At 37.9% G+C, this 27,910-nt stretch overlaps 1 protein-coding gene across 1 annotated transcript; it reads left to right on the top strand.

The window, feature by feature from the left end:
- Positions 1 to 118: 118 nt before the first annotated feature.
- On the top strand, positions 119 to 27,143 carry LOC125234477 (hemocyte protein-glutamine gamma-glutamyltransferase-like). The gene is given in 17 exon segments (XM_048140731.1): positions 119 to 249; positions 2,324 to 2,406; positions 3,674 to 3,804; positions 4,451 to 4,569; positions 17,986 to 18,118; positions 18,412 to 18,595; positions 19,264 to 19,295; positions 19,298 to 19,483; positions 19,845 to 20,051; positions 20,709 to 20,928; positions 21,898 to 21,908; positions 21,911 to 22,055; positions 22,228 to 22,348; positions 23,029 to 23,137; positions 24,580 to 24,740; positions 25,383 to 25,574; positions 26,386 to 27,143. Coding segments are annotated over 16 exon segments (2,115 nt in total). The 5' UTR covers positions 119 to 249; positions 2,324 to 2,335; the 3' UTR covers positions 26,479 to 27,143.
- Positions 27,144 to 27,910: the final 767 nt, after the last annotated feature.

Here is a 27,910-nt window from a genome sequence, read left to right as displayed (position 1 = left end):
ATCGTTGCCGAATTATCTTGGTCTGGCTCTTATGTCTCAAACTTTATCTTAAAATGCGAATCATACCGCCAGAATAGTATACATAAGATGACGTATTCAAAGATGTATATATTATGTCGTCGCGGGCGCCGCGCGTCAGTTGTTTCGAACCGCGCGGGCGCGACGATCGAAATATTCGAAATTCGAATTCGCGCTGGCCGAAAATAACGGTGAGAAGTGTTGTGAATTGTGAAGTGACATTTTAAAAAGGTAGGATTGTTTTTTATACATGTACACTCTGGCCGGAAAAAAGCAGTGGCACTATAACGGGCTAATAAAAAAAAAGAATAATAATGGTTGAAGTAGATACCTACTAGATACTGTGTCGATTTAAAAAGTGATATTAAAATTTTGAAACAAATGTTTATGTGATAATTAGTATAAAACTACTATGTTCTTTTTAGTACTATGTAAGTAGGTAAGTACTAGCTAACCTCGGCAGATCATGGAGATCTGAGTCACAATAGTTTTTTTTTATAATATATCCGTAGTTTTGAACATTCGAAAATGTTTAATTATAGAGTTTAATTTTACAAAAATAAAATCTGAACAAATTAGTAATTTGCACGAACTAAACGTTTATTAATATCTCATATTTTTATGTTAAGTCACACTATGTTTTGATAAATATTTAAATAAGCTTAAATATCATTAATTTGTCCTCGATATCATCTTTATTAATCAACATTACATTTTTTTTAATTTATTCATTTATCCTTTATAACAACAATAAAAAAGTACAAAAGACGGACTTTATTTTTTTTATTTTTTGTAAATCTAATACACTACAGGCAAATCTTTTGTTTATAATCGAAATTAATATTTTACTGAATATACGCAATAATTCGGCTCGCAATGTAATGCAAATAAATAAAAATAAATATTTGGGACACCTTACACAGATCAATCTAACCCCAAACTAAGCAAAGCTTGTACTATGGGTAATAGGCGACGATATACTTACTTATATGGATAAATACATACTTATGTACATAGAAAACATCCATGACTCAGGAACAAATATTTGTGCTCATCACACAAATAAATGCCCTTTTATATTATTATTTATATTTATATAAAATTGGGATTCGAACCCGGGACCAGACAGCAGGCAGAATCACTACGCGCTAGGCCAGATCGGTTGTCTATATAATATAGATATTTAAAAAAGCTCATAATATGTATGTGATTAAAAACATTGTGTGTACAATCTAGGCGTACGAATACGAATGCCGTCACAAGCCGAGCCGTGACTCTCGTTTGCAATACATATTTTATTTTCGCCCACGTTGCACAGTGTAGGTACTACTTATAACAACTATAAGTCATCATCGTCCTTGTATTACCCCGGCATTTGCCGCGGCTCATGGGAGCCTAGGGTCCGCTGTGACAACTAATCCCAAGATTTGGTATAGGCCATCTGACCTTCCGACCCAAAGGGTAACTAGACCTTATTGGAATTAGTCCGGTTTCCTCACGATGTTTTCCTTCACCAAAAAGCGACTGGCGAATATCAAATGACCTTTCGCACATAAGTTCCGAAAAACTCATTTGTACGAGCCGGGGTTCGAACCAGTGACCTCCGGATTGAAAGTCGCAATGTTTGTACTATGTGGGTAGTGCTAATTATAAGAACTATAACTATTCACAGTAAAAAATATTCTTAGGATAATGTTAATTAATAAATCGTGTACACGAATACTGATGGGTGTAGTAGGTAAATGCATACAGATTGAAATATGATTGTTATATGGCCGGTTGCCAAGAGTGAAAATATATGAATATGTCAGTAAATAATGTTTAGATCTAGGTAAACATCTATTTTTAAATTTTATAATTTATTTTGTTTTAATAGCTCACAAAATATAACAACATTATTTAAATCGATAACAGATTTGGCAAAGATTCTGTAAGACTCAGGCATATATTATGTAGATACAAAATGTAATACCCGTGACCCGTACCAAATTTTATCCCCTTTTGACCCCCTTGGGGTGAAAATTTCCAGCATCCCTTCTTACCTACCCCTACTTCTTATTTACCCCTTGAGTTGCAGGCGTCCATAGGTTACAATGACCGCTTTCCATCAGGCGGACCGTATACTTGTTTGCCATCGACGTTGTATATCTCTTGTACACTTTATAAATAAATACGACACAGTAAGCAAATTTCAACTCTCTAGCTTTCGTAGCTTCGGATCTAAGTTGATGAATCAATCAGTTCGGACACTTGCATTTATGCTATAAGTAAATAGATAACATTTAAGTAGGTACTTTATTTGCAGATATCTTAAACCATGGAGCCACTACTGGTTGACGTGGTGCATTTCTACCCCCGAGAGAACGCTCAGCCACACAACACTGTCAAGTAAGTTTATAATGGTTGTATATTATTCAGTAATTAGCCACATGATCATGTCCATAAAATATTGCCAGTTATAAAAATTACAACCTGTACACACGGTGTAGCACGAGGAAACCAAATCTTTTTAACAGCGTATTTCTGATCACATTTTGGTGACTACAATTTCACACAAACCTTTCTGAATTTCGCCTAGTTATAGAGTTTAATCATTAAAAATAAGTAGGTATTTTACAATTAATTTATTTCTTTTGCTAGGGAGAATAATTATTTGTTGTGGTATAACACCTATATTTTATATTTTTTGATGTTGACATAATTATGATTTTCGATTACCTCACCTCCCCCACGTGATATTTCATTAGACCCCTACTCTGAGCTCACGTAATTAGTGGATGACCCCTATGTATGTATGTATATCGCAGCATCACTCCACATTTTACACAATCTTTGACTAAACATAGTTTGAAAACAATAAAACAACGGAGGACTCTACTACCGTCTTCATTAGGATACTACTGTAGGTACTCAATAAATCGTTTCAAAGTATAATGGAAATCATGTTTACATAATTGTTGCAAAAACTTGATGATTTACTATTATGCCTAATTATGCAGGACTTAATCAAAAAAGTACATAACCCGGTTTTATTTATTTATTTTTAAACTTTATTGCACGAAAGAACAACTTAATGTACAAAAGGCGAACGTAATGCCATGAGGCATTCTCTACCAGTCAACCTTTTCATGTGGCATTGAGTCAATTTTGTATCACAACTACTAATAATAAGTACCTACCTAGTTTATAATCTCTTAATTAGCAATAACTAGGCGAAATCCAGAAAAAAATAGATCTGGAATACGCTGTTAAAATAATTTGGTTTCCTCATGTTACACCAATAATGTCGTATTATTGCACTCAAAACTGTTGGTGTAACTAGGGCCCCCATGTTTCGGCTGTTGATGCGTGTTGTTTTGTAGTCTTAACGCACCCCAGAGGTGCAAAGGGCCTTGACAAGCTCGCGCCACGCCTTCCTATCTTCAGCGACCCTCGTGGACCTCGCTCCAGCTCAAACCAGCCGCTCATAACTCATTTTCGACGGACCGCTTCCATGAGTGAACAGGGCGCCCGGGGTCACGGCTTGCATTTTGCGGTTTCCAGCCGAAAGCAATGATTGTGATATTTCTTTTTGACTTTCGACCTTGTCTGCTGTTCTTTCGACTGTTAATGCCACATACATATATAAATTTAAATTATTTGTCTGTTTTGGTAGGTATGAAGTGGTGAACGAGGAGGACCCAACAGTCGCCATCGTGCGTCGAGGCCAGCCTTTCAACGGTGTGGTTCGCTTCACCAGACCATACAATGAGGAGTCAGACCTCGTGCAGTTGGTCTTCACATTGGGTATGTACTTGTTTGCGTACACTGATCCTATAAAGTGTAAGGGCATTTTCAGAATTTTGGACCCAAAATTAGCGTAAGTCGTAACAAAAATTGACTCGCTATCAGTTTTGTGACGATAATTAAACATGAAATTTCAATAAAAATATTGTTTTTGTTTCAGAAAGTGAAAAAGTAAATTTTTAGACAGACTTATAAATGCTAATATTGGGTCCCATTGAAAATGCCCGTAACTAGGTTTTTTATGCAATAAAATCACTAAAGTGACACGATGCTTAGTTATTCTAAACGTAGGGACTCCAAACATTAAACATTTTTACCGGAAAACTTCGTGAAATAACTAACTCCATCAAGTGCAAAATTGAAGAGATCATTATCACCAAGTAACAAAGAACAAGCAAGGTAAATCCTAAGAATGATCCTCATGCTCAAAAGTATTTAGGTTTCTAAAACGAAAACTACGCGAACGATTTTCAAAAATAGAAGTATAGGCCATGCAACAATAATAACTATTAGCAGACTAGTAAAAACTTAGGTGAGATATTCATTGCATCACAATGATATCCTGTCTATCCCATAACTATTGAGGTAATGATATCCACTGGTACATTCTGCGTTGACGGTTATTTTACAAATTATTTGGTTGCAGGCGACAAACCCGCGATGGAGACCATGGGTTCCATGTTTCTGAAACGCGACGCCGTCGCCGACAAGCACGCGTGGAGCGCGAAACTCACTGACGTCCAGAACGACACACTGTCCTTCGAGGTTAGTACAGTATACTATGTTATATGCCTTTTCATTTATATTAAGGCGCATTGAGCTGCTCATTTCCATTCAACTAAAACCAGGGAATACTTACCTACACCATGTTTGCTGCAAAAATAAACATAGACTAACAACTACGAATGGATTTCCAAATAAAAATGTTAATGAAGTGGTCAAAACACTAGAACAATTCAAGTATAGGTACGTACGTCTTAAAATTATAATATTGATCTACTTAAACGGTATAAATATTCTGTTTTTAGGAGCTACGAGTAATATACGAATCTCGCATTTAAATCACGGATTATGTTAATTAAAAATATAATGTGACATTGTGTTGAGTAGGCGCCATGTTGTTGCATTAAATATTCTTGGAACTAAGCTTGCGTTATGTCATAAATTAAATATAACAAGATCATACCATCCCATACATTAAAATGCGACCGCCTACGAACGCGCTTACACTCCACCACACATAGATGGCGCCACAAAAAAAATGTCTTGTAGCTTTCGATTATACTTGTAGATGGCGTTAAGTGTCACTTTTGACATAGATTTACGGCTCGGAATTGACACTTAATGCCAATCTACAAATAATCGGTGGCAACAAGGCATTTTTTTGTGGCGCCATCTATGTGTGGTGGAGTGTAAGCGCGTTCGTAGGCGGTCGCATTTTAATGTCTGGGATGGTATGATCTTGTTATATTTAATTTATGGTTATGTATACGATTTAGCAAGTGGTTATAAAGTTCTAATAAGTTTTTTTGAAAAAAGGTCATTTTTGGCACAAGATTTTATCGCCGACTGTACCTTTCTTTCAACAGTCATCTACTGCTCTCCGAGACGTTTTTAAAAACCCCTTACTCGATGGGGATACGACGTTTCATAATAGAGTGCCTATGACCACCTTCCTGCTCCATCATCAGATCAGCTCCATGATACTATAATATTGTATTGTCACGTGATTTATATATGTAAGCAAAATTTCAGATCAATCAGAAACCGGAAAGTGGGTCAAATTTAGCTTCTACGTTTTGACCCAAACTAACATACTAACAAGGCAAGTTAAATAAAAGCTTGTAAAATGATTCTTTTTACATTGACAAGTGCGGCAATGTCATCAAATTATGAATACCTAATTTTCTGTCCTCTTTTAACGTTTGCACCTAATAACAATGTCTCACTTTTTGTTATTTGAATCCTAGCCGACTCTACGACCAAGATTATTAGTAAGGCGTGGCTCTCGAGTTCTAAATATAGGTCCCTATTTACTTTTTGTTCGTGCCAATGATAAAGCTCTCTCAAAAACCGGTGTAATTTTATTTTTTTCCTGTCTAGATATGAATATCTTATTTTACTTTTTCTGCGAAGCGAATCAAATATAATTTCCAAAATATAAAGACCGGTTACCTATTATACAATCTTTGGTCTATATATCAGAATGAAGATTCATCTTAAAGCATCTCCTTACATGAATACACACGAAACCTACGTATAACATCGGAGATTAAGATTTAGACATACATAAATATAATAAAAAAAATTGAGATGTATCACAGCAAATTGTTGGTAAGAGAGATAAGCACTCAATGAATATTGATGGATTTTTTTTAAATTAAGTACAGTTTTTTTATATCTATGGCTTTTAACTACTTACCCATATTTCTACTAGCGACCCGTCCGGATATTATACATTATACATGTTCTTACGGATAATATAGACTTTTTCCCCTCACTAGCTCGGAAACACGTGTTTTGTCCTTTAATACCAGCGGGTAAAAACGCATTTTATCCACTAGTGGGTAAAAAAGTAGGTGAATCTAGTAGTTAATAAAGATGATTTACCACATGTGGAACTACTGGAAGCAGTGATAAACGCATTTTTTGCGTTGTAGTATCCTCGCTATAGTGAGGGGAAAAGTTTTGTGTTACACTCGGGTGCAAATGTATTTTACTTCTCGTGTGTTAAAAAACTCGCAAGTTCAGGATTCTATTCTCGGGAATCCGTTTTCACGCCGAGGCATGTATAGTGCTTTTCTCAAACATACAATGAAATAAAAAAAAATGCTCTAAAGGACAATATTTTATAAAAAAAAGTTACTTTGCAGGCCTAGGCCTAAAACATAATATGAAATCCCTTTACAGTCCTCTCGAGTTGTTGCGCCCAAAAAGCGATACTTCCCAGCCCATTTTAAGGAACGTAAAGACAATATTTCATTGCATGTTTGAGAAAATGTATTTTACTTCTCGTGTTTTAAAAAACTCGCAAGTTCAGGATTCTATTCTCGAACCACTCGCTTCGCTCGTGGTTCAACTATAGACTCCTTTCACTTGCTCGTTTTTAAATTCCACACTCGGCGTTAAAATACAACTTTGCCCCCTTGTATAACAAATAACTATTAAAAAACGCTTCAAAATCCGTTCATAATTTTCAAAGGTTTTTATTTAATCACATACATTTTTTTTTCAACATGCCAATATTTTTTTTATGAAATCTCTATTTATTTAGATAGGTACTAACATTCTAATATTCATAAAACCTATAATACTAAAATGTAGACATGCAATTTTCCTTAAACTGCACTCAAAGACTTATGTGACCATAATACTACTAGGCACTTATGTGCAATATGCAATTCCACGTACGTACACATTCGAAGCCATTGGTTTATAGTTTTTTAAGTAAGTAGGCATTTAACAACATTTGTACACATGCCACATTCTGACCTCCAGCACCAAACCAGTCCAAGATAAATAGTTTGACCACGACTTGTCAGTATTATTACGCGTCTTCACATAGACGGAGAGCTGGCAGGATTTTGGAGTAGGTCCTTGAGGCAACCTGGAAAGGTGCTCAGATGCTTCTCTGATCATAGCCAACATCAGGTCTGCAAGTCTGGCAGCTGGGGAGCGGGGCTTTATCGAGCTATGAATTTTTAAAGATTTAATTTTTTGAGGCCCAAAAAAGGTGTTTGAGGCAACCTGGAATTATTAAAAAGTGAAAATAGAGTTCCTCAGAAGTCGCATAGTATTTATGCCAGATCATTTGGCCGGGTCCTTCACCGTGCCAGAACGGTACAAAGTGGTAAAAAAAAAATTCCAAAAAAGGTTCTTGAGGCAGTCTGTCATTTTTACCAGTGAAAGATGAGGGTCTAAATAGCCATGGAAAAATAATGCCATGACATGAGGTGGGGTCCGTACCCTGCCATTCGATCTTGAAAGTCAATTTTTTAGTTTTTCGTAAATAACTCGTAAACGGTGGCCCACAGCAAAAAAATATGTTAAACAGAAAATATCTACATAAAATTTCCTACAAGAAAGGTTATGTACATTTTTTCGATAGGATCAATATATAAATGGATAATTTAGTAAGAAAGTTTTTTTTAATCGATTACATGCTCCGTTTTTCGTCAATACCTCGTAAACGGTGGCCCACAGCAAAAAATTATGTTAAACAGAAAATATCTACATAAAATTTCCTACAAGAAAGGTTATATAACTTTTTTCGCTAGGATCAATTTTTTAGTTGGAAAGTATTTTTAAATAGATATTTGGGCCGTTTTTTGTTGATAACTCAAAAACGGTGGCTCACAGCCAAAAATAATGTTAGACAGAATTAATCTACATAATATTTCCTACAAGAAAGATTCTATACGTTTTTTCGCTAGAATCAATATTTTAGTTGGAAAGTATTTTTAAATACATTTCATGGGCAGTTTTTTGTTAATAACTCGAATTCGGTGGCTCACAGCCAAAAATAATGTTAAACAGAATTAATCTACATAATATTTCCCACAAGAAAGGTTCTATAACATTTTTCGCTAGAATCAATATTTTAGTTGGAAAGTATTTTTAAATAGATTACATGGGCCGTTTTTTGTTAATAACTCGAAATCGGTGGCTCACAGCCAAAAATAATGTTATACAGAATTAATCTAAATAATATTTCCTACAAGAAAGGTTCTATAACATTTTTCGCTAGAATCAATATTTTAGTTGGAAAGTATTTTTGAATAGATTTCATGGGCCGTTTTTTGTTAATAACTCGAAATCGGTGGATCACAGCCAAAACTAATGTTTCACAGAATTAATCTTCATAATATTTCCTACAAGAAAGGTTCTTTAATATTTTTCGCTAGGATCAATATTTTAGTTGGAAAGTATTTTTCCAACTTCCCGGACCGCCGGCGAGTCCATCAGGGACGCTCCGGGCCTTAGGCCCTACGCGGAGCTCGGCCTTCGGCCTTCGCTCGGCTCCGAAGCTCTACCGTTGGGCCTTCGGCCCGCCGGTTACGCTTGTTTAAGACACTTTTGTAAGGAAATTGTATGGGAGCACTTTATGCCCGCAGTGAAATTACTTTGAGTTGGCCCGGGTGGGAGCCTAAAGGTGAGCCCCGTTCCTGCGGCCCTCCGCGGGTCGGCCTTCGGCCTCCCACCCTGAAGCTCGCCCTTTGGGCTCGCGAAAATACTTGAAAAAATTATTTTGCCTTAACGGCGGCCATCTTGGATTTTCGAAAAAATTTTTTGGACATTTGTATTCTAAGGGTCCATACCTCTCCGCATGCAAAATTTCAGCGCGCTCGGACCAACTTGAAAAAAAAAGTCGGCCATTTTGAATTTTTTTGATGCAACTTTTTTCTACTCGGGCTCCTGTATGACATTTGATCGAGCACCCTCCGGCTATCTCTTACGGTTTAAAAGTTGCCATACAAAAAAAGTGGAATTTTTTTTCCCATTTGTAGCATTTTTCAAATTTTTTTTATATCATTCTAATCTAAACCCTAGAGAGATTCTATGACCAAAATTTGAGCACTCTAGGATAAACTTGAAAAATCGACAAAAAACAAGTCGGCCATTTTGAAAAAAAAAATGGCGGCCTCAAAAACTGCCCAGGGTCCTCTATGACATTTGGTCGAGCACCCCGCCAATATCTCCCCCCGTTTAGCCAGGCCGTCCAACATTTTTCGACCCAAGAGTCGCAGACCAGATTCCATATTTTTCTCACACGTCTCCCTGCTCCCTCTATACAAAGACACTTCGACCGTCGAAATCGGTTTAGCCGTTCTCCAGATATAGGGAGAGGTTAGAAATCAGTGGGGTTGCAGCTATATATAAGACCGTATGCCTGTTTGCCACCCACGGGATCAAGATTTGTTAAGTCGCAGTATACAGCATTTCTCGGAACTATCTAGCTACTTACGAAAGCAAGGAGCGCCGGACGATCGAACGCAAGTCCGTTGTCTACGACCACAGAGAACCTCCTATAGAGTGGCAATCTTGTATATTTTGTTCGCGATATGAGTCACCAGTGTTTGGGGTGCGAGGAGCGGGCGGGGAATGTGTTAAGCGCGCTGTGATTGGCCGATTCAAGGACGGCGGGCAGTCGCGCCAGATGAAAAGGGACAGAAGTATGACTGTCCCTCTACTGACGCGTAAGTGGCCAATGTAAGTTGACCTATGCCGGCTCTGAATAAATTATAAATATGACTTATTTGTGGAATGTAATGCCGTCTGTTTTTAAATTTGAGCTTCTTGTTACCTTTCCACACTACAGGTGGACATCTTTAAGGCATCAAAATACCCCTTTCCAATTTTTTAGTGCGAAAAACACGCGCTGCTTTCGGGTCTGTTACTTGGTCGATACTGATCGGGCACGGCGAGCGCCCGCGCTTATATCAGTGCAAATACTAGGAAGGCTGGCGACCGCGAGTCGTCTTGTAATGGATGTCTATAGGGGTTGGTCTGTGTCTACGACCTACGAGCGCTCGGCGCAGACTGAGCGGGCCCGTATCAACACAGTGTATTTTATTCGAATTTTAGGTGCTTTAAAAAAATGTCTGTCGACAGAAAGGTATGTCCTATATGTATAATTTTTTCTTATATGTCAACAAGAAGTTCTAGTTTAGGATAATATTATTTAAGAGTTACAATAAATGCAGGAATCCCAGGAAAAATACATAATGTAAACCTCTTTTTATCGAAAAAATGGGGAAGATACGGAAGGTTATTTATTAAATCCACCATTTCAAATAAATCTTAAAACGTCAAACTATGATTACCTCGTACAGCACGGGGAGCATGGTCGCGCGATAGACGATAAAATAGCAGGCCGTCCCTATCGCACTATTTGTAAGTGCGATATCCGGACGGCCTGATATTTTATCGTCTATCGCGCGACCATGCTTCCCGTGCTGGATATAACAAATAGGATTGTGATCATTTATTACCCCAAATAACATATTTAACAGCACAATCACGATTCTAAACGAGTGATCCCACTACGAAATTTGAAAACGTCTACCGAAAAAACTGATTTGTTTTAAGTATAAAAAGACATATTTTAAAATATTATATTATGATTAACTAGCTTAAGATATGTTCTTTTAGGAACATTATCAGTTTTTTAATAATCACTTAAGTATAGTTTCTTTATAGTTTTGAATGAAAAATGTTTCATTTTGCAAAAAACGCTCTTCTTTAGGAATAAGGCCTCTTAACCTTGGTTGATTCCGTTTCGCGCTACTTAGATAGAGGCATCCAGGTGGACGTGCTGTACTTTGATTTAAAAAAAGCCTTTGATCGCGTAGATAACGACGTACTCTTAAGCAAATTATGCAGCATTGGTTTCTCGCCTAAACTGTTTTGCCTTTTTGCTAGTTATCTACGTGATACATACATACATACATACATACAATCACGCCTGTTTCCCAGAGGGGTAGGCAGAGATCACGGATTTCCATTTACTACGATCCTGACAAACCACTTTCGCTTCACACACTTTCATAACGTTTCTCATACACGCTCGTCGGTTTCGAGTACTTCTGACCTGGCCTTTTTGCAATATTTCCCCGATTTGATCAAGAAAAGTTCCCCTAGGTCTTCCACTACCAACTGACCCTTTCACTCCTTTTTCATATACTTTCTTCGTTAATCTCCTCTCATCCATCCTCTCTACATGCCCAAACCACCTTAACATTCCCATCTCAATCTTTGTCACCACATCTACATCCACTCCACACTTCTCTCTTATCACGCTATTTCTGATCCTATCACTCAACTTTACACCAGCCATGACGACGTCTATCTACGTGATAGACGGCAATATGTGCAGCACGGATGCTATGTGTCGAGTGCCTACCCCACCCGTTCCGGGGTCAGTCAGGGCTCTATTCTGGGTCCTCTGCTCTTTGGTGTTATGGTCAATGATCTGGCCTTGGTGCCTATCTGCCTAAGCATGCGCAATGCCTACTCTATGCTGACGACCTGAAACTAATTAACAGGGTCCAGGAAGATTCTGACTTACAATCTTTACAAAGTGATATTGATCGGGTAATGTTTTGATTTTGCTGTTTATTTAATATTTAATTTTGTGTTACTTGTTGTAATGTTTATTTAAAATTCACGGTGCTTTAGTTTTGTATACTGTCATACTGTGTAATTTTCTTTGTGTAAATAAATAAATAAATCTATTTAAATATAATAATATTTGTTAACGTTATCATTATCAATTTTAGGATCAATAGATCCTAGCGAAAAAACGTACAAAACTTTTATTGTAGCAAATTTTATGTTTGTTATTCCCGTTGAAGATTAATTTAGCTGTGGACCACCGTTTTCGAGTTATTTGCAAAAAACGGCTCGTGTAATCTATTTAAAATACTGTCCTACTAAAATATTGATCTAACGAAAAATCATACATAACGTTTCTTGTAGCAAATATTATATAGATTATTTCTGTTTAATATTATTTCTGGTAATGGGGCACCGTTTTTGATGTTATTAACAAAAAGCGGCCCATGTAATCTATTTCAAAATACTTTCCAACTAAAATATTGATCCTAGCGAAAAAACGTATAGAAACTTTCTTATAGGAAATTTTATGTAGATTTTATTCTCGTGAACATTTTATTTAGCTGTGGGCCACCGTTTACGAGGTATTTACAAAAAACGGCCCATGAAATCTATTTAAAAATATTTTCCAACTAAAATATTGATCCTAGCGAAAAATCTTATAGAACCTTTCTTGTAGGAAATATTATGACGATTAATTCTGTATACCATTATTTTTGCTGTGAGCCACCGTTTTTGAGTTATCAACAAAAAGCGGCCCATTTAAAAATACTTTCCAACTAAAATATTGATTCTAGCGAAAAAACGTATAGAACCTTTCTTGTAGGAAATCTTATGTAGATTTTTTTCTCGTGAACATTTTATTTAGCTGTAGGCCACCGTTTATGAGGTATTTACAAAAAACAGCCCATGAAATCTATTTAAAAATACTTCCCAACTAAAATATTGATCCTAGCGAAAAATATTATAGAACCTTTCTTGTAGGAAATATTATGAAGATTAATTCTGTGTAACATTAGTTTTGGCTGTGAGCCACCGATTTCGAGTTATTAACAAAAAACGGCCCATGAAATCTATTTAAAAATAATTTCCAACTAAAATATTGATTCTAGCGAAAAATGTTATAGAAACCTTCTTGTAGGAAATATTATGTAGATTAATTTTGTGTAACATTAGTTTTGGCTGTGAGCCACCGATTTCGAGTTATTAACAAAAACCGGCCAAGTGCGAGTCGGGCTCGCGCACAAAGGGTTCCGTAGCAGCAAATATAATAAACTTATTATGTCAATTTATACACCTGCCAAAATTACAGTTAAATCAACCTATCTCAAAAACTATAAGAGATACTTTGATCAAACCAAAAATCGTTGAAAGAGTTAATTAGCATGCATCACCTCTATTTTTTTTAGAATTTTATACCCCGTAGTTATAAAAATAGAGGGGGGGGGGACATACTTTTTACGACTTTGAGAGCTGATATCTCAAAAACCGTTCACTTTAAGAAAAATGTTTTTAGAAAACTTTATATCATTTTAAAAGACCTTTCCATTGATACCCCACACGGGTATGTACATCGAAAAAAAATTTTCATCCCTCAGTTACATGTATGGGGGCCCCACCCCCAATTCTTTTTTTTACTATTTAGTGTCATAATTTTGTAGCGGTTCATACAACACATATTCCCATCAAATTTCATCACTGTAGTACTTATAGTTTCCGAGTAAATCGGCTGTGACAGACGGACAGACGGACAGACGGACAGACGGACAGACGGACATGACGAAACTATAAGGGTTCCGTTTTTGCCATTTTGGCTACGGAACCCTAAAAACGGCCCATGTAATCTATTTAAAAATACTTTCCAACTAAAATATTGATTCTAGCGAAAAATGTTATAGAACCTTTCTTGTGGGAAATATTATGTAGATTAATTCTGTTTAACATTATTTTTGGCTGTGAGCCACCGAATTCGAGTTATTAACAAAAAACTGCCCATGAAATGTATTTAAAAATACTTTCCAACTAAAATATTGATTCTAGCGAAAAAACGTATAGAACCTTTCTTGTAGGAAATATTATGTAGATTAATTCTGTCTAACATTATTTTTGGCTGTGAGCCACCGTTTTTGAGTTATCAACAAAAAACGGCCCAAATATCTATTTAAAAATACTTTCCAACTAAAAAATTGATCCTAGCGAAAAAAGTTATATAACCTTTCTTGTAGGAAATTTTATGTAGATATTTTCTGTTTAACATAATTTTTTGCTGTGGGCCACCGTTTACGAGGTATTGACGAAAAACGGAGCATGTAATCGATTAAAAAAAACTTTCTTACTAAATTATCCATTTATATATTGATCCTATCGAAAAAACGTACATAACCTTTCTTGTAGGAAATTTTATGTAGATATTTTCTGTTTAACATATTTTTTTGCTGTGGGCCACCGTTTACGAGTTATTTACGAAAAACTAAAAAATTGACTTTCAAGATCGAATGGCAGGGTACGGACCCCACCTCATGTCATGGCATTATTTTTCCATGGCTATTTAGACCCTCATCTTTCACTGGTAAAAATGACAGACTGCCTCAAGAACCTTTTTTTGGAATTTTTTTTTTTACCACTTTGTACCGTTCTGGCACGGTGAAGGACCCGGCCAAATGATCTGGCATAAATACTATGCGACTTCTGAGGAACTCTATTTTCACTTTTTAATAATTCCAGGTTGCCTCAAACACCTTTTTTGGGCCTCAAAAAATTAAATGTTTAAAAATTCATAGCTCGATAAAGCCCCGCTCCCCAGCTGCCAGACTTGCAGACCTGATGTTGAAAAGTTATTGTTATACTTAATCGTAAAATATGATGTTTATTTAATTGGCCTTATCTTTCTGTATCTAAAACACTTGTTTTTATGTCAATTATTTTTATAGCGACTAACCAGTTTTGACACTTTAAATATAATACATTATTTAATTATTTAGCGTTCCTTTCTTTACTTTTGGATTAACTGGCCCGTCTTCAAGATTCCATTTTTAGATTGGTAGCATCTTAAAGGTTATCATTTAGCAGATTTCTATTCGCGGCAAAAACAAAAACGTGGAGGAGTTTGTATAATGTGTAAAGATTACCTAGATTATCAACCTATAAATTACTTAAAAGAAATGCGTCCATTTTGAATGTTGTGGCATAGAAATTCCAAAGTATAACTCGATAATAATTTGCATCTACAGAACTCCAAATCCCACACCTTTCATATTTCTAAATAAACTTGAATTACTACTGGAAAGATTGAGATGTAAAACAAAAAAAGAATTATAATAACAGGTGATTTTAATATTGATATAATGAAGCAAAATAAGGTAACCTAGTTAGAATATAATAGACTAATTCAAAACTGTCAATTATTAATAATACCAGATGTCCCAGAGATCAACCGTAATTCATTTTGGTTTATTAAAAAGCGAGATTTCAGCAATGAAAATATAGATAAATTTTGCAATTGTTTGAACTCATTGACATGGAATGAAATATACAATGAATCAGATATTGACATAGCATTTGACATATTCCATGAGTATTTAACTTTATTTTACAATTTATGTTTTCCTATAATAAAAATCAAAATAAAAAGGAAATCTTCTAAAATAACCTGGCTCTCTAAGGGAATAAAAATAGCATCAAAAACGAAACGTAAACTTCGTTTTAAATATTATACCACAAAAAATCAATTGTATAAAAAACAGTACTGCGATTATCAAAAAACATTCAAAAAATGTTTGAAAACAGCGCAGAAATTAAGTAACAATAAATATATAATGAATGCAAGGAATGTGTGTAAAGCAACTTGGAGTGTAATTAAAGAAAATACATCAAATAATTCGCTTGGTCGAAAAATCATTGACAAAATAACATGTAATAATGTGTCGATCAATGATCCTAAACTTATCGCAGACGCATTTATTAACCACTTTATAGGCTCAAAAACTCACCAAAAGCAAAAAAATGTTAGATATCCCGCTAAGATGACTCGTGTTGATGCTAGTATGTTTCTTTTCCCCACGGATAGTCAAGAGGTTTATAAATTAATTCATAAACTTCGAAATACTGCCTCCGTAGGTTATGATGATTTATCCACACAAATATTTAAACACTGTTCTTGCTTTATTGCACCAGTTCTCAGCCATCTTATAAATTTGTCATTTGTTCAGGGAGGGTTTCCTCAAAAACTAAAAACAACATTGATAAAACCAATCTATAAGAAAGGCAATAGAGGTACTTTGGATAATTACAGACCGATAGCTCTCATACCAATATTATCAAAGATTGTTGAAAAAGCTATGTATGAGAGAATATCTAAATTTTTTAGCAAATATACAGTGCTCTCCAAGCAGCAAAATGGGTTCCAAAAAGGGAAATCTACCAGCCTTGCTGCCTTTCAAATGGTAATGGAAATTACAAAGGCTTTAGATAAGCGAGCCTCAACGACTGCTATATTTTTCGACATGAGCAAGGCGTTCGATTTAGTACAACATGAACTGCTTTTGGTCAAATGTGAAACCTACGGATTACGTGGTAAAGTACTGGATTGGTTACAAAGCTATCTCACAAACAGACAACAATATGTGGAGATCTCGAACATAAATGAAGATAATGAATATGTAAGCCATAGATCTGACTTCAAGACTCATACAGTTGGTGTCCCTCAGGGGAGTATTTTAGGGCCGTTACTCTTCCTGGTATATATCAATGACCTACCATTAAGCACGAATCATCATTGCATTCTTTTTGCTGATGATGTGTCTGTTGTCATATCCAGTGAACACAAAAGCAATCACACAAACGATGTTAATACAGCACTTTCTAATATAATAGACTGGCTAAATATAAACAGTTTGCAAGTAAATTTTAGCAAAACCACATATACTCAATTTTGGAATGGGTATGGAGAAAAACAACCAATGACTGTTACATATGATGATCAACAAATTACTGAGTCAGATCATGTCAAATTTCTTGGAATAGTGGTTGATGATATGTGTCACTGGAACCATCATATTGAAGGTGTGTGTAAGAAATTAAATAGTTTTGTGTATGCCCTTTGGCGCTTAACTAAGATTTCAAGCCAAAAAACAGCCGTCCAAGCGTATCATGGCTACGTGGCATCTAGTCTGAGGTATGGTATAACGGTATGGGGGAACGGCTCAAATATCCTTGGATTGTTTATAGCTCAAAAACAATGTATACGTGCGATTTGTGGTGTGTCCGTATTAACTTCATGCAGACCATTGTTTAAAAACTAAATCTGCTTACAGTACCTTGTTTATATATATTTGAAATGTGTGTATTTGTAAAATGCAACCAAACTTTATATACAAAAAATTATGAATTCTGTAACTTTAATACGAGGTACCCTAACAGACTCATATGTCCGAGAACACACACAAGTTTATATAAGAAAAGTTGCTATCCTATGAGTATACTTTTGTATAATAAGCTCCCAGACACTATCAAAGGCCTTACTTTACATTTGTTTAAAAGAAGATTATTTGAATGGCTAAATGAACAGACTTTCTACTCTGTAAAGGAATATTTAGACTACTAAACCGCTAAATCTGTGACATCTCAATTAATTAATTTATTTATATTCGATAATTTGTATTGTTTTGTATATTAATATTTCTATGTAGATATAATCTAGCTTTAGATAGGTATTATTTATGTGCATGCATAGTACTAGACCTAGGTACAATCTGAGATTTGCATGTCACTGTGTGACAAGGTAGATTGGCTCACTTTATTGTAAACAAACACCTATGTATACCCTATCTTTCGCAAATAAATGACTTATGACTTATGACTTATGACTAGATTAGTAGAACCATATCACAGTAGACTGTGACTTTTGCGAGCGAGTTAAAACGAGGCTAGCGACAACGTTAGATTTCGATTAAGATTTACTTTTTAAGTAGTAACTACGCATTATTTACTGGATCACAATTTTAGAGTTTTCTATATCTGAGTATTTTTAAGCTACACATAGAATGTAGTATCAATGTTATATTTCAGATATCAACTCCCGTGGACGCACCAGTGGGATGTTGGGCGCTGCGTGTGGTGACACGGATCAAGAACTCGCCCGCGAGAGAGATTTATGACTACGATCAAGACTTGTATATCCTCTTCAACCCATGGAACCCTGGTACGTTTGCATCGGGATTTGTTCATCGTCTTAGAAATAACAGCAATATACATTTATGGAGATTATAGACTATTTTACATTGTCGGGTATCGCTAAGGTCAATTTCATATTTATTGTGGAAATAGCGCCTTATATAATCGACAATAAGATTTATCGTTATTTTATCTCATAACCAACAAAAAAAATAAGGTAGGTACTCAACTTCACAATTTTTCTTTAACCGATCGCATTTTATGCCATAAATAAAATAATGTATAAACAAGTACTTAATTTATCCTAAAACCTTTCCCCAGATGACCAAACCTACATGGAGGACTGTGCCCTGCTCCAAGAGTACGTCCTCACCGACGTTGGCAAAGTGTGGGTGGGCCCCATCAAGACTACTCGCGGCAAGCCGTGGGTCTACGGACAGTTCGACATTGACGTGTTACCAGCGGTTATGTTCATGCTTGACCGGGCCAATATGCCTTTCAACCAGTGAGTTCCTAGTTACAGTGAGACAAAATATCCCACACAAGCGTCTTTTGAGCGTTGTCGTGCAAATGCACGATAATATCGGTATCTATCGCTCTTATTGGCGCAAAAGTGCCATATCTACCTACTGATCTACCTACCTATTGTTATGATCCAATGATTGTCACTTCGGCAAGACCGACTATGGAAAATCGCTGAGAATTGCTACAATGTTGCCTCGAACATTACTCTGAGAATGGATTAGACGTCGTAGTTCACCCAGAAATGAAATTTGAAAATTTGCTGAGATGAGGCCATTTCGTGGCATAAAGTGTCACTTCTCTGTCTTCTTCTATGTCATTATTAAATATTGTTTATTGTCTCTATGCTCACGAATAAAACTATTTCTACATACATACATACATACAATCACGCCTGTATCCCATGAAGGGGTAGGCAGAGCACATGAAACTACTCAAGTTTCAGTGCCACTCTTGGCAAATAAGGGGTCGATAGAAAACGAAAGTGTGACATTGCAGTGACAGGTTGCCAGCCTCTCGCCTACGCCACACTTTAACCCATATCCCACAGTCGCCTTCTACGACACCCACGGGAAGAAAGGGGGTGATGAAATTCTTAACCCATCACCACACGGGCTCTATTTCTATTTTATTATATTATAACTTTTCCAGACGCGGAGACCCAGTCCGCCTCTGCCGCATGATCTCAAAATGGTGAACTCCAACGACGAAGATGGCGGCGTGCTGATCGGCAGCTGGACTGGTCATTACGAAGATGGAACCGCTCCTTCTGACTGGACGGGTTCCGTTGAAATCCTGCAGCAATATCTGCAAACTCAACAGGAGGTGCCGTATGGGCAATGCTGGGTGTTTGCTGGCGTTGTTACCACGGGTAAGTGTCGAGGGTCACTCTTCAAAATGAAATCTAACGATGAAGATACGTAACGTCGTGCTGATGTACTAGCCATGACAACAATGGCACGGCGACATATAACACCATTTACCTATCAAAGGTGATTAAGTATCTATGCAATAGTTTTCTATTAGCACTGGCGCCTAACAGCAAGAGCCTGCCACTTCCAATCTTAGTGTTATGAGTTTAAATCTTATTTTATAGTTATTGGTTAAACCAATGAATTTTTCGAAGCTGCCGTACTCAAAGAAACCAGTGGCTTTTTGGTGAAAGTTAAACATCTTGTAGAAACTTGTATGATGTCACTAAGCTAATTGACCGCAATTCTTCTCTATTCCAGTGTGTCGTGCCCTCGGCATTCCCTCTCGCGTTGTCTCCAACCTGGTGTCAGCTCACGACGCGAACAGCTCCCTGACTGTCGACAAATACTACACGGAGACCATGGATGACCTGGGATATGATCCCAACAACCCTGCAGGAGCTGATTCCATCTGGAATTACCATGTTTGGAACGACGTGTGGATGGCGAGGCCTGATCTGCCACCAGGTGAGAGCATCTTGAGTCATCTTACAACGCGAACAGTTCGAAAAGTAGTACCTAAGGACTATATGGAGACCATGGACGACCTAGGTTATGATGACCCCAACAACTCCCCAGCGGCGGATACCATCTGTAATTATGTGTGTATGGCAAGGCCTGATCTTCCACCAGGTGAGAGCATCTTGAGTCATCTTACAACGCGAACAGTTCGAAAAGTAGTACCCAAGGACTATATGGAGACCATGGACGACCTAGGTTATGATGAGATGACCCCAACAACTCCCCAGCGGCGGATACTTACCATCTGGAATTATGTGTGTATGGCAAGGCCTGATCTTCCACCAGGTGAGAGCATCTAGCTTTGTGTCAGCCCATAGTGGGAACAACTGGTCAAGTGTACTTAGTTGAGACCGAGACGACCTGAACGACCAACACAGTAAAATTAGAGATACCTAGTATATGAAAACTTATAAACATTTAAATGCTGCGCCAGTCCCAGATTCGATTGTTGTATGATGCAATCATATCCCTTCTCTCTCTTTACAAGCTCTTTGATTTTGTGTCATCAAACCTTGTCTGTCAGATAAATCTGATCATTTTAGACAGCTTAGTATTCACGGTTACTTGTACAAAGTCCATTATTTATTCTGTTAACTTTTCCAGGTTACGGCGGCTGGCAGGCTATCGACGCCACACCCCAGGAGTTATCCGGAGGGCAGTATCAGTGCGGGCCAGCGCCGTTAGAAGCCATCAAGCAGGGCGTGCTAGGCTTGAGCTATGACGTGGACTTTATGCTGTCCTCAGTCAACGCTGACCTGATGCGCTGGCGCAAGGATCCTGATGCAGAGATGGGATACTCTATGGTTGACACCAATAACTACCAGTAAGTTTTACACATAGTCTTGTCTCAAACAAACAACTAGGAGCTCATTTTATATGTGCATAAAAATATTTAACAGGCTGCCAGCAGATATAAAAGAACTCCCAATCCCTAAATTTAAGAAGAAATTATTTGAATGGCTTTGTAACATGTGTTTTTATTCCATACATGAATATTTTAATTATGAAATTGAATAGAAATAAAATTTTGTCATTGTAACTAGTTAATTAATCGCTGCATGACATTTCGTTTGTATCAATAATTAATGTAAAATGCTAATTTTATTGTAACTTATAAATCACTGCATGATTTTTAGAATTAATAATTGCCTAAGTTTAAATGTTTATTTCTATCATTTTGTCTTGCGTTATGTTATAGTACTTATAGTGCAGCTAGACCTACTTTAAATTTGCATGCTACTCCAAGCAGGATATGGTTGAACTATATTTTATTGTACATCTTTGTAAACCCATATTCAGCAAATAAAGAAATACGAATACGAATAGTTTTCTCTATGGCACTGTGGATTACTTGCCATCGACGCGGCACCTCAGGGTGGTTACACAAGGAAACAATCACTCACGCTTTAATATCGAACTGCTTTGTTTCCTATTACTCTTTGATATTAGCGCAACAATGACATTGAGTTTCATTTGCTATGGCTAAGCAATTCCAAGTTGGCTATGGATCCAGAAGCTATCCGTAGGGCATGATTTTACTCGAAAACCCGGACATAACATAGTACTTATTTTGTTGGTTTACATTTTATGAGATTGAACAAGTAGCCCATTGTAAAAAGTTGAAGACTATTACTTACGTAAGTTTTATACGTGAACCACTTAGCCCAAATAAATTGTTCTAGAGAACTATTATGATGTTCCAATGTCCCTAGCCTTCTCTCAAATGTTTTACCGTTGAAAAAAGCTATCAATTAAAAATATCTACTCGTAATTCAAACAACTTTTTCAACAGCATTGGTCGTATGATCTGACCAAGAAACCATTCGTCTTCGACCCCCTTGGCGACGAGGATCGTGAAGACATCACGGATCAGTACAAACATCGAGAGGGTACAGCGTCAGAGCGTCTGGCTCTTATGAATGGAGTACGCCGCTCTGAGAGGGCCAAGAGGTTAGTAAAGTTTTCTGTTTCTCTCTGAGGATATGACACCCACGCGACACAAGTTTTGGTAGAACCGTCAATATCGATAAAGATGGAAATCTGTGAATTCTCCGATAGCCCTCATGTTGGTGCTGGAATTTCTATCTTCCCATTCCCTAACGTGACCTTTATAATCTTTCAGATATTACGAAATAGCAAGCAACCTCTCAAGCGACGTGTCATTCAAACTTCGCGACATTGACACGGTCGCCATTGGCAACGACTTCAGGATCGTCGTGGATATCGACAACAATTCGGATGAGGTAAAACTTCCTTTGCTACATAAATAGATATAATCACGCCTGTATCCCATAAAGGCCTTAAAGGGGAAGGCAGAGCACATAAAACTATTCAAGTTTCAGTGCCCTTTGCTTCACTTAAGAAACTATTAGAGTAGGGTTAAGATTTTCATGATTTACTTACCATTCGGTTAGTCCCAGAAGGGTTTCCCAACGTAAATATCGACCCACAGTTGGAAAATGCCTAAAAAAATGATCTCTACTAAATAGAGTTATATGTGGAAATAATCCGAAAAGTGGACACGCATCCAAAACAGTGCTTAACAAGGGATTGCAATCCGGATTATCCGGAGTTCGAAAATCCGGATAATCCGCTGATTTTGAGATCCGTTTCTAAATCCGGATTTTAAAACCTAAATCCGAATTTTTGGATTTTTTGTTTAAAAAGAATACGAGTAGTTGTAAACACCAGCGGCACTTCCTGTCATTGAAAGTGCACCTCACCAACGTATACTATATCGACCGGTTCTCCACGGTGCTTAACCTAAAATGTAACTAACATACTCGTAAGCCTAAGAAAAACTATTTTGAAATGAAATACTAAATGAAGTTATTCCAAGGCTTTCGTTTTGTTAGTCACGCTGGATGCAGCATAGTCATACAAATCCTAGAAAACCATGTATCAAGCAAGTCATTGTTTTCAGCCACGCAACATCAAGGCCGTGCTGACAGCGACCAGCGTGTTCTACAACGGAGTGCGAGCGGACCTGGTCAAGAAAGTGGAAGGAAAAATCTTTGTGGGACCTAAGAAACGTGAGTTCTTTTATTTAAGGGTGAGTGGTTTAACCTAATAAGTTGAGCTTTGTTTTTCAAATTCGAACTATGTGCAATTTCGGCAATGTTCTTATTTCAATGAAAACATAGATTAAATATAACAAGATCATACCATCCCATACATTAAAATGCGACCGCCTACGAACGCGCTTACACTCCACCACACATAGATGGCGCCACAAAAAATGCCTTGTTGCCACCGATTATTTGTAGATTGGCATTAAGTGTCAATTCCGAGCCGTAAATCTATGTCAAAAGCAAAGATCTTTACAGGGGACAGCTCAATCACATTTTTTGCCATACGAAATTAAACCTTATTACTGAAACAGAAAGTCGATCGTATCAGACTAGCGAAAACGGTCCACATGAGAGGGCATTGTTTGGGCTGGTGTCCCTCTCGCACGTGTTGCCAGTGTTAATGAGGTTCCCATATTAGTAGTATTTTTATCTGTATATTACCTGACTTTATAACTTCTTATTTTATTTTAATGTTATATTCAAACTAGGGTTTCGATATATTTCAAAAAATTTGAAAATAATTATAATGTAATTATTTTGATGCCAGTAAATCAAAGATTTGTATAATTAAAAAATACTTTCAATTGGGTGTTAGTAGATTTAGTAGTAACTTTGAAAATGGACTGGTATCCCCAATTTATGACAGTGATGACGTCACTGAATAATGTTGACATTGTCAGCAAGTGCGAGAGGGACACCAGCCCAAACAATTACCTCTCATGTGGACACACTTTTTGACCTAACTAAACAATCTAGTTTAATAATTCTAAATCTATGGTCAAAAGTGACACTTAACGCCATCTACAAGTATAATCGAAAGCTACAAGACATTTTTTTTGTGGCGCCATCTATGTGTGGTGGAGTGTAAGCGCGGTCTTAGGCGGTTGCATTTTAATGTATGGGATGGTATGATCTTGTTATATTTAATTTATGATGAAAAGTAATTTCGATTTGTCGGGTTTGACCACTCGCTATTGACTTTTGATATAGCTCCAGAAACTGGAGCCACTATGGAACAATACTGTGTAACTCAGTAACATTGGGTAGGTTACCTGCCCAAAGAAACTGTATTATATGTTGCCCCCATATTCTATCTGTAATGTTGTCTATATCTGTAATGTTGTCCCCATATTTAATCCGTGGTTGTCTCACTAAAGTTCACTGTCCCTCCATCCTAGCGGGAGTAATAGAGAGAGTTAGCTACGACGCTTAAGAGTCGTGCGTGAGCGATTGTTTCGTTGGCTAGGTGCCCATATATCTGTAAAGACGCAGAAGATATTCACTTAATATATTCAGTTCTCGCTCATCCCTTTACGTTTGCTTTGTAAAGCTAAGTCTTTGATGGAAATCTCCACTAAATCACCAATCTGATCGACTAATCTTTACCATCTGCCAATTCACAGACGAAGAGATCAGCATCCACGTGACAGCAGACGACTACCTGCCCAAGCTGGTGGAGTATTGTAACATGAAGATCTCCGCCATGGTCATCGTGGACGAGACCAAGCAGTCGTGGGCCGATGATGACGACTTCCAAGTCCTCAAGCCTACGATTAGCATCAAGGTAAATGCTGAATTCAAACACTTACGTTTACAAAGTTAGTATCTCTATGTAGTAATGACAAGACACACTGAAAGGTTAGAACTAGATGTCGCCACTGTAACACATGTAGGAGTGTAGTTACGAACTTACAGTGCGATTAAAAACAGTTAACGATTTGGCTTTTTCCCTTCGGCTTCGGCTCTTATCGGGATCGCATAAGTGCAAGCCAGATAAATATAAAACCCAAATCGTTAACTGATGTTAATTTTACTGTACAAGTGTCTTAATAAGTGACTCTACCCTGAAACTGTTGTTGGTACAGTCGAGTTCATAAATATGTGTACATTTTTATTATATTTGACACATATTTATGAACTCGACTGTACCAATATCCACGATTTGAAACATTTCCTAGCTGATAACTGCAATTACCTGTTGACAAAATTATGCAAAAATTGTCTGTGAAAAATGCGATTTGCATTTTTATCATCATCACATCGGTGGTCTTATCGGAATATCAACGCTGGATCTCACCAGCAACATCCTGAGATGAGACCATTTCGTGGCAGTTCAATCCTTCTGTTTCTGTGATTACGTGTTACTTGTCTAATAAGTATGTGTTCACGAATATATTCTATTCTAAATATGTATTTCCTTCTCCAGTTCAACGATGACCTCGTAATCAACCAGGCGTCAGAAGCGTCTCTCTCCTTCGTGAACCCGCTGGACCGGGTGTTGACCGGTTGCGAGTTCCGCGTGACGTCACCAGGTCTCGCCGGTCGGACTGTCAAGGTCGCTGCTCCGGATACACCGCCGAAAGGAAGGGTTGTAGCCAGTCTGCCTGTGCTACCTAATGTGAGTACGAGTATCTACATTAACTCTGAGCGACCTTGCCAGTCAAACTGTGAAGGTTGTGGTTTTAGACGCCCTGACCTGGCGATCAAATATATGAAAGAGGCGCGTTCCTAGCACACATTCTAAGCTCGTGTAGGTGAACGCGTACCATGCGTGTATGAGTGAGATGTGACAGGTTGACTGTTCGCATTTTTGACAGGCGGTAACTGTGAGGTAACCGAGAGGGGGCGGGCGGTACTGCAGCCTGCAGCTACTCTTTCAGCCAAGCTGCAGTACTCTTTATTTTACTGTGCCCTGACTAAGGAACATGTATGGCCAGTCTCCCAGTGTTATATTATTAGGCAATGTGCGTATAATTATGAACCTTCTGGACTGAGCGCTAAGCGGTTGAGAGTTAGGAGTGGCGTCACCGGACGAACTGTGAAGGTGCCTGCCCCGGTCACGCCACCTAAAGGAAGGGTTGTAGCCAGTCTGCTAGTGTTACCTAATGTGAGTATAACCGTCTGGATTGAACGCTAACCTGTTGATTCGAGAGTTCCAAGGACATGCCAGGCGTACAGGTGGTATGCTTGTTTGTTACTGTATAAAGATACGATGATGATGATGCGATCCTGTTATCCCTCATTATTAGGGACATATGGCTAAAAAGCGCTAAGAATCTTCCACTTTTCACGATCCGGGACGACTAATTCAAGATCCTTCTGCCTTCCAGCCTAAAGAAAGATATAAACGTAAACTTAACTGAATTATGTAACTTTCTAAGTTTTTTTGTTTCAAATTTCTATTTATTTGTAATGTTTTCCAATTCCAGAAACTGGGTAAAATCAACATAGTGGCAACATTCAAGTCGGCTGAGCTGAGAGACATCACGGGCGCTGCCAGCGTCGACGTGTTCGAGGGCTGAACTAAAATCAACTCTGTACAATAGCAATAAGATACAATTTCAAATGACGCATAAAAGTCGCAGCGTTGTTAAAGAGCTGCGCTAAAATCATTTCTGTGACGGTGGCAATAAGACACAATTTCAAGAGGTAGTAGCGTTGTTGTAAAAGGGCTGAGCTAAAATCAACCGTATCGTGTTAGCAGTACGAGACATTTTCAATTCAAGCCAGGCATGCGGGTCTTATGGGGTTCACATTCACATGCAACTATGGTGATAGAGACATAGAGACACAGAACCAGATTAAAAAAAAAACATAAAAGGGCTTACTTTTGGCCACAGACTAGCCAAAGACAAAGACGGAGGCCTACGATGGAGTGCGCTCGCCCTTACGTACAGAAACTGATTAAAACATTACTTGAATAAAAATAAAATGCATTTTACCTACACTGATTTAAACTTTCACGATTATTACAGATCATTATTTTTAGATCGGGACTTAATCGCGTATGACTACATATTAAACTGACCAACGTTTCAGGGACGGCGTTGTCCCCGTGGTCTCGGAGAAGACTGGCTTGATCAGTTTAATATGTAGTGATACGCGATTAAGTCCCGAATTAAAAATAATTATATAAAATGCATTTTAACTGATAATAATGACAAGTTTAAACCTGCATGATAAAATATGGCCGCTCGGACCGATCTTGGTGGCAACTGTAGAATTAAGTTCAAAATATGGGGTAAGATAAACACTTGGGCAAGTAAGGATTCCTCTTACGGCCTAGTTGAAGCGACACTCGTTGACGCTATGTGGCGGTCGAAACGCAGTCTGTCTCTGTCGCTCCACTACAGCAGAGCGACAGGGAGAGCTCGCTACGATACGCTTACTAGGCTTGTGTACATGTACTAATAGTACAAAAGACACGATTCCCTGCACTGTACTAGGCCGAACTACTCCGAAATGATTCTGCTCTCTAGTACATTTCGTACACACACACGCGCAACAGAATGGGAGCGAAAAGCCGAGGAGTGACAATGACAGCAAAGCGATCCGTGTGACCCGACCGCAACCGAACTAGAACCGACTGACTCGGACCGAGAGCGCGCGAAAACGGCCGATCAGCTCTCGGCTAGTACGAGCGAGCGTTACTGTACGCCATATGCACCAAATTGTGTCTCTCGCTCTCTCGGTGTACTACTGTACTAAATGTCCTGAACTAGTACACTTCGGAGATCTTACTAGTTGAGAGCGATCTTTTGAGTGAACGAACAGGCACAACTCTAACGCCGTGTCTTGCGTGGGCGACGGTCGCGCGACCGTCGCCGTCGCGTCTCATACTTCCATATCGATAAAGTTTGATTTCGTATGCGTCGCATCGCCGTCGCACGACCATCGCTCGACAGTCGCCCACGCAAGCCACGGCGTAAGCGATCCGTGTGATCCGACCGCAAC

Source organism: Leguminivora glycinivorella, chromosome 16 (genome assembly GCF_023078275.1).
Source record: "Leguminivora glycinivorella isolate SPB_JAAS2020 chromosome 16, LegGlyc_1.1, whole genome shotgun sequence".
Classification (NCBI taxonomy): Eukaryota; Metazoa; Arthropoda; class Insecta; order Lepidoptera; family Tortricidae; genus Leguminivora; species Leguminivora glycinivorella.
Note: the sequence above shows the minus strand (reverse complement) of the source record. Positions and strands in the feature narration are given on the sequence as shown.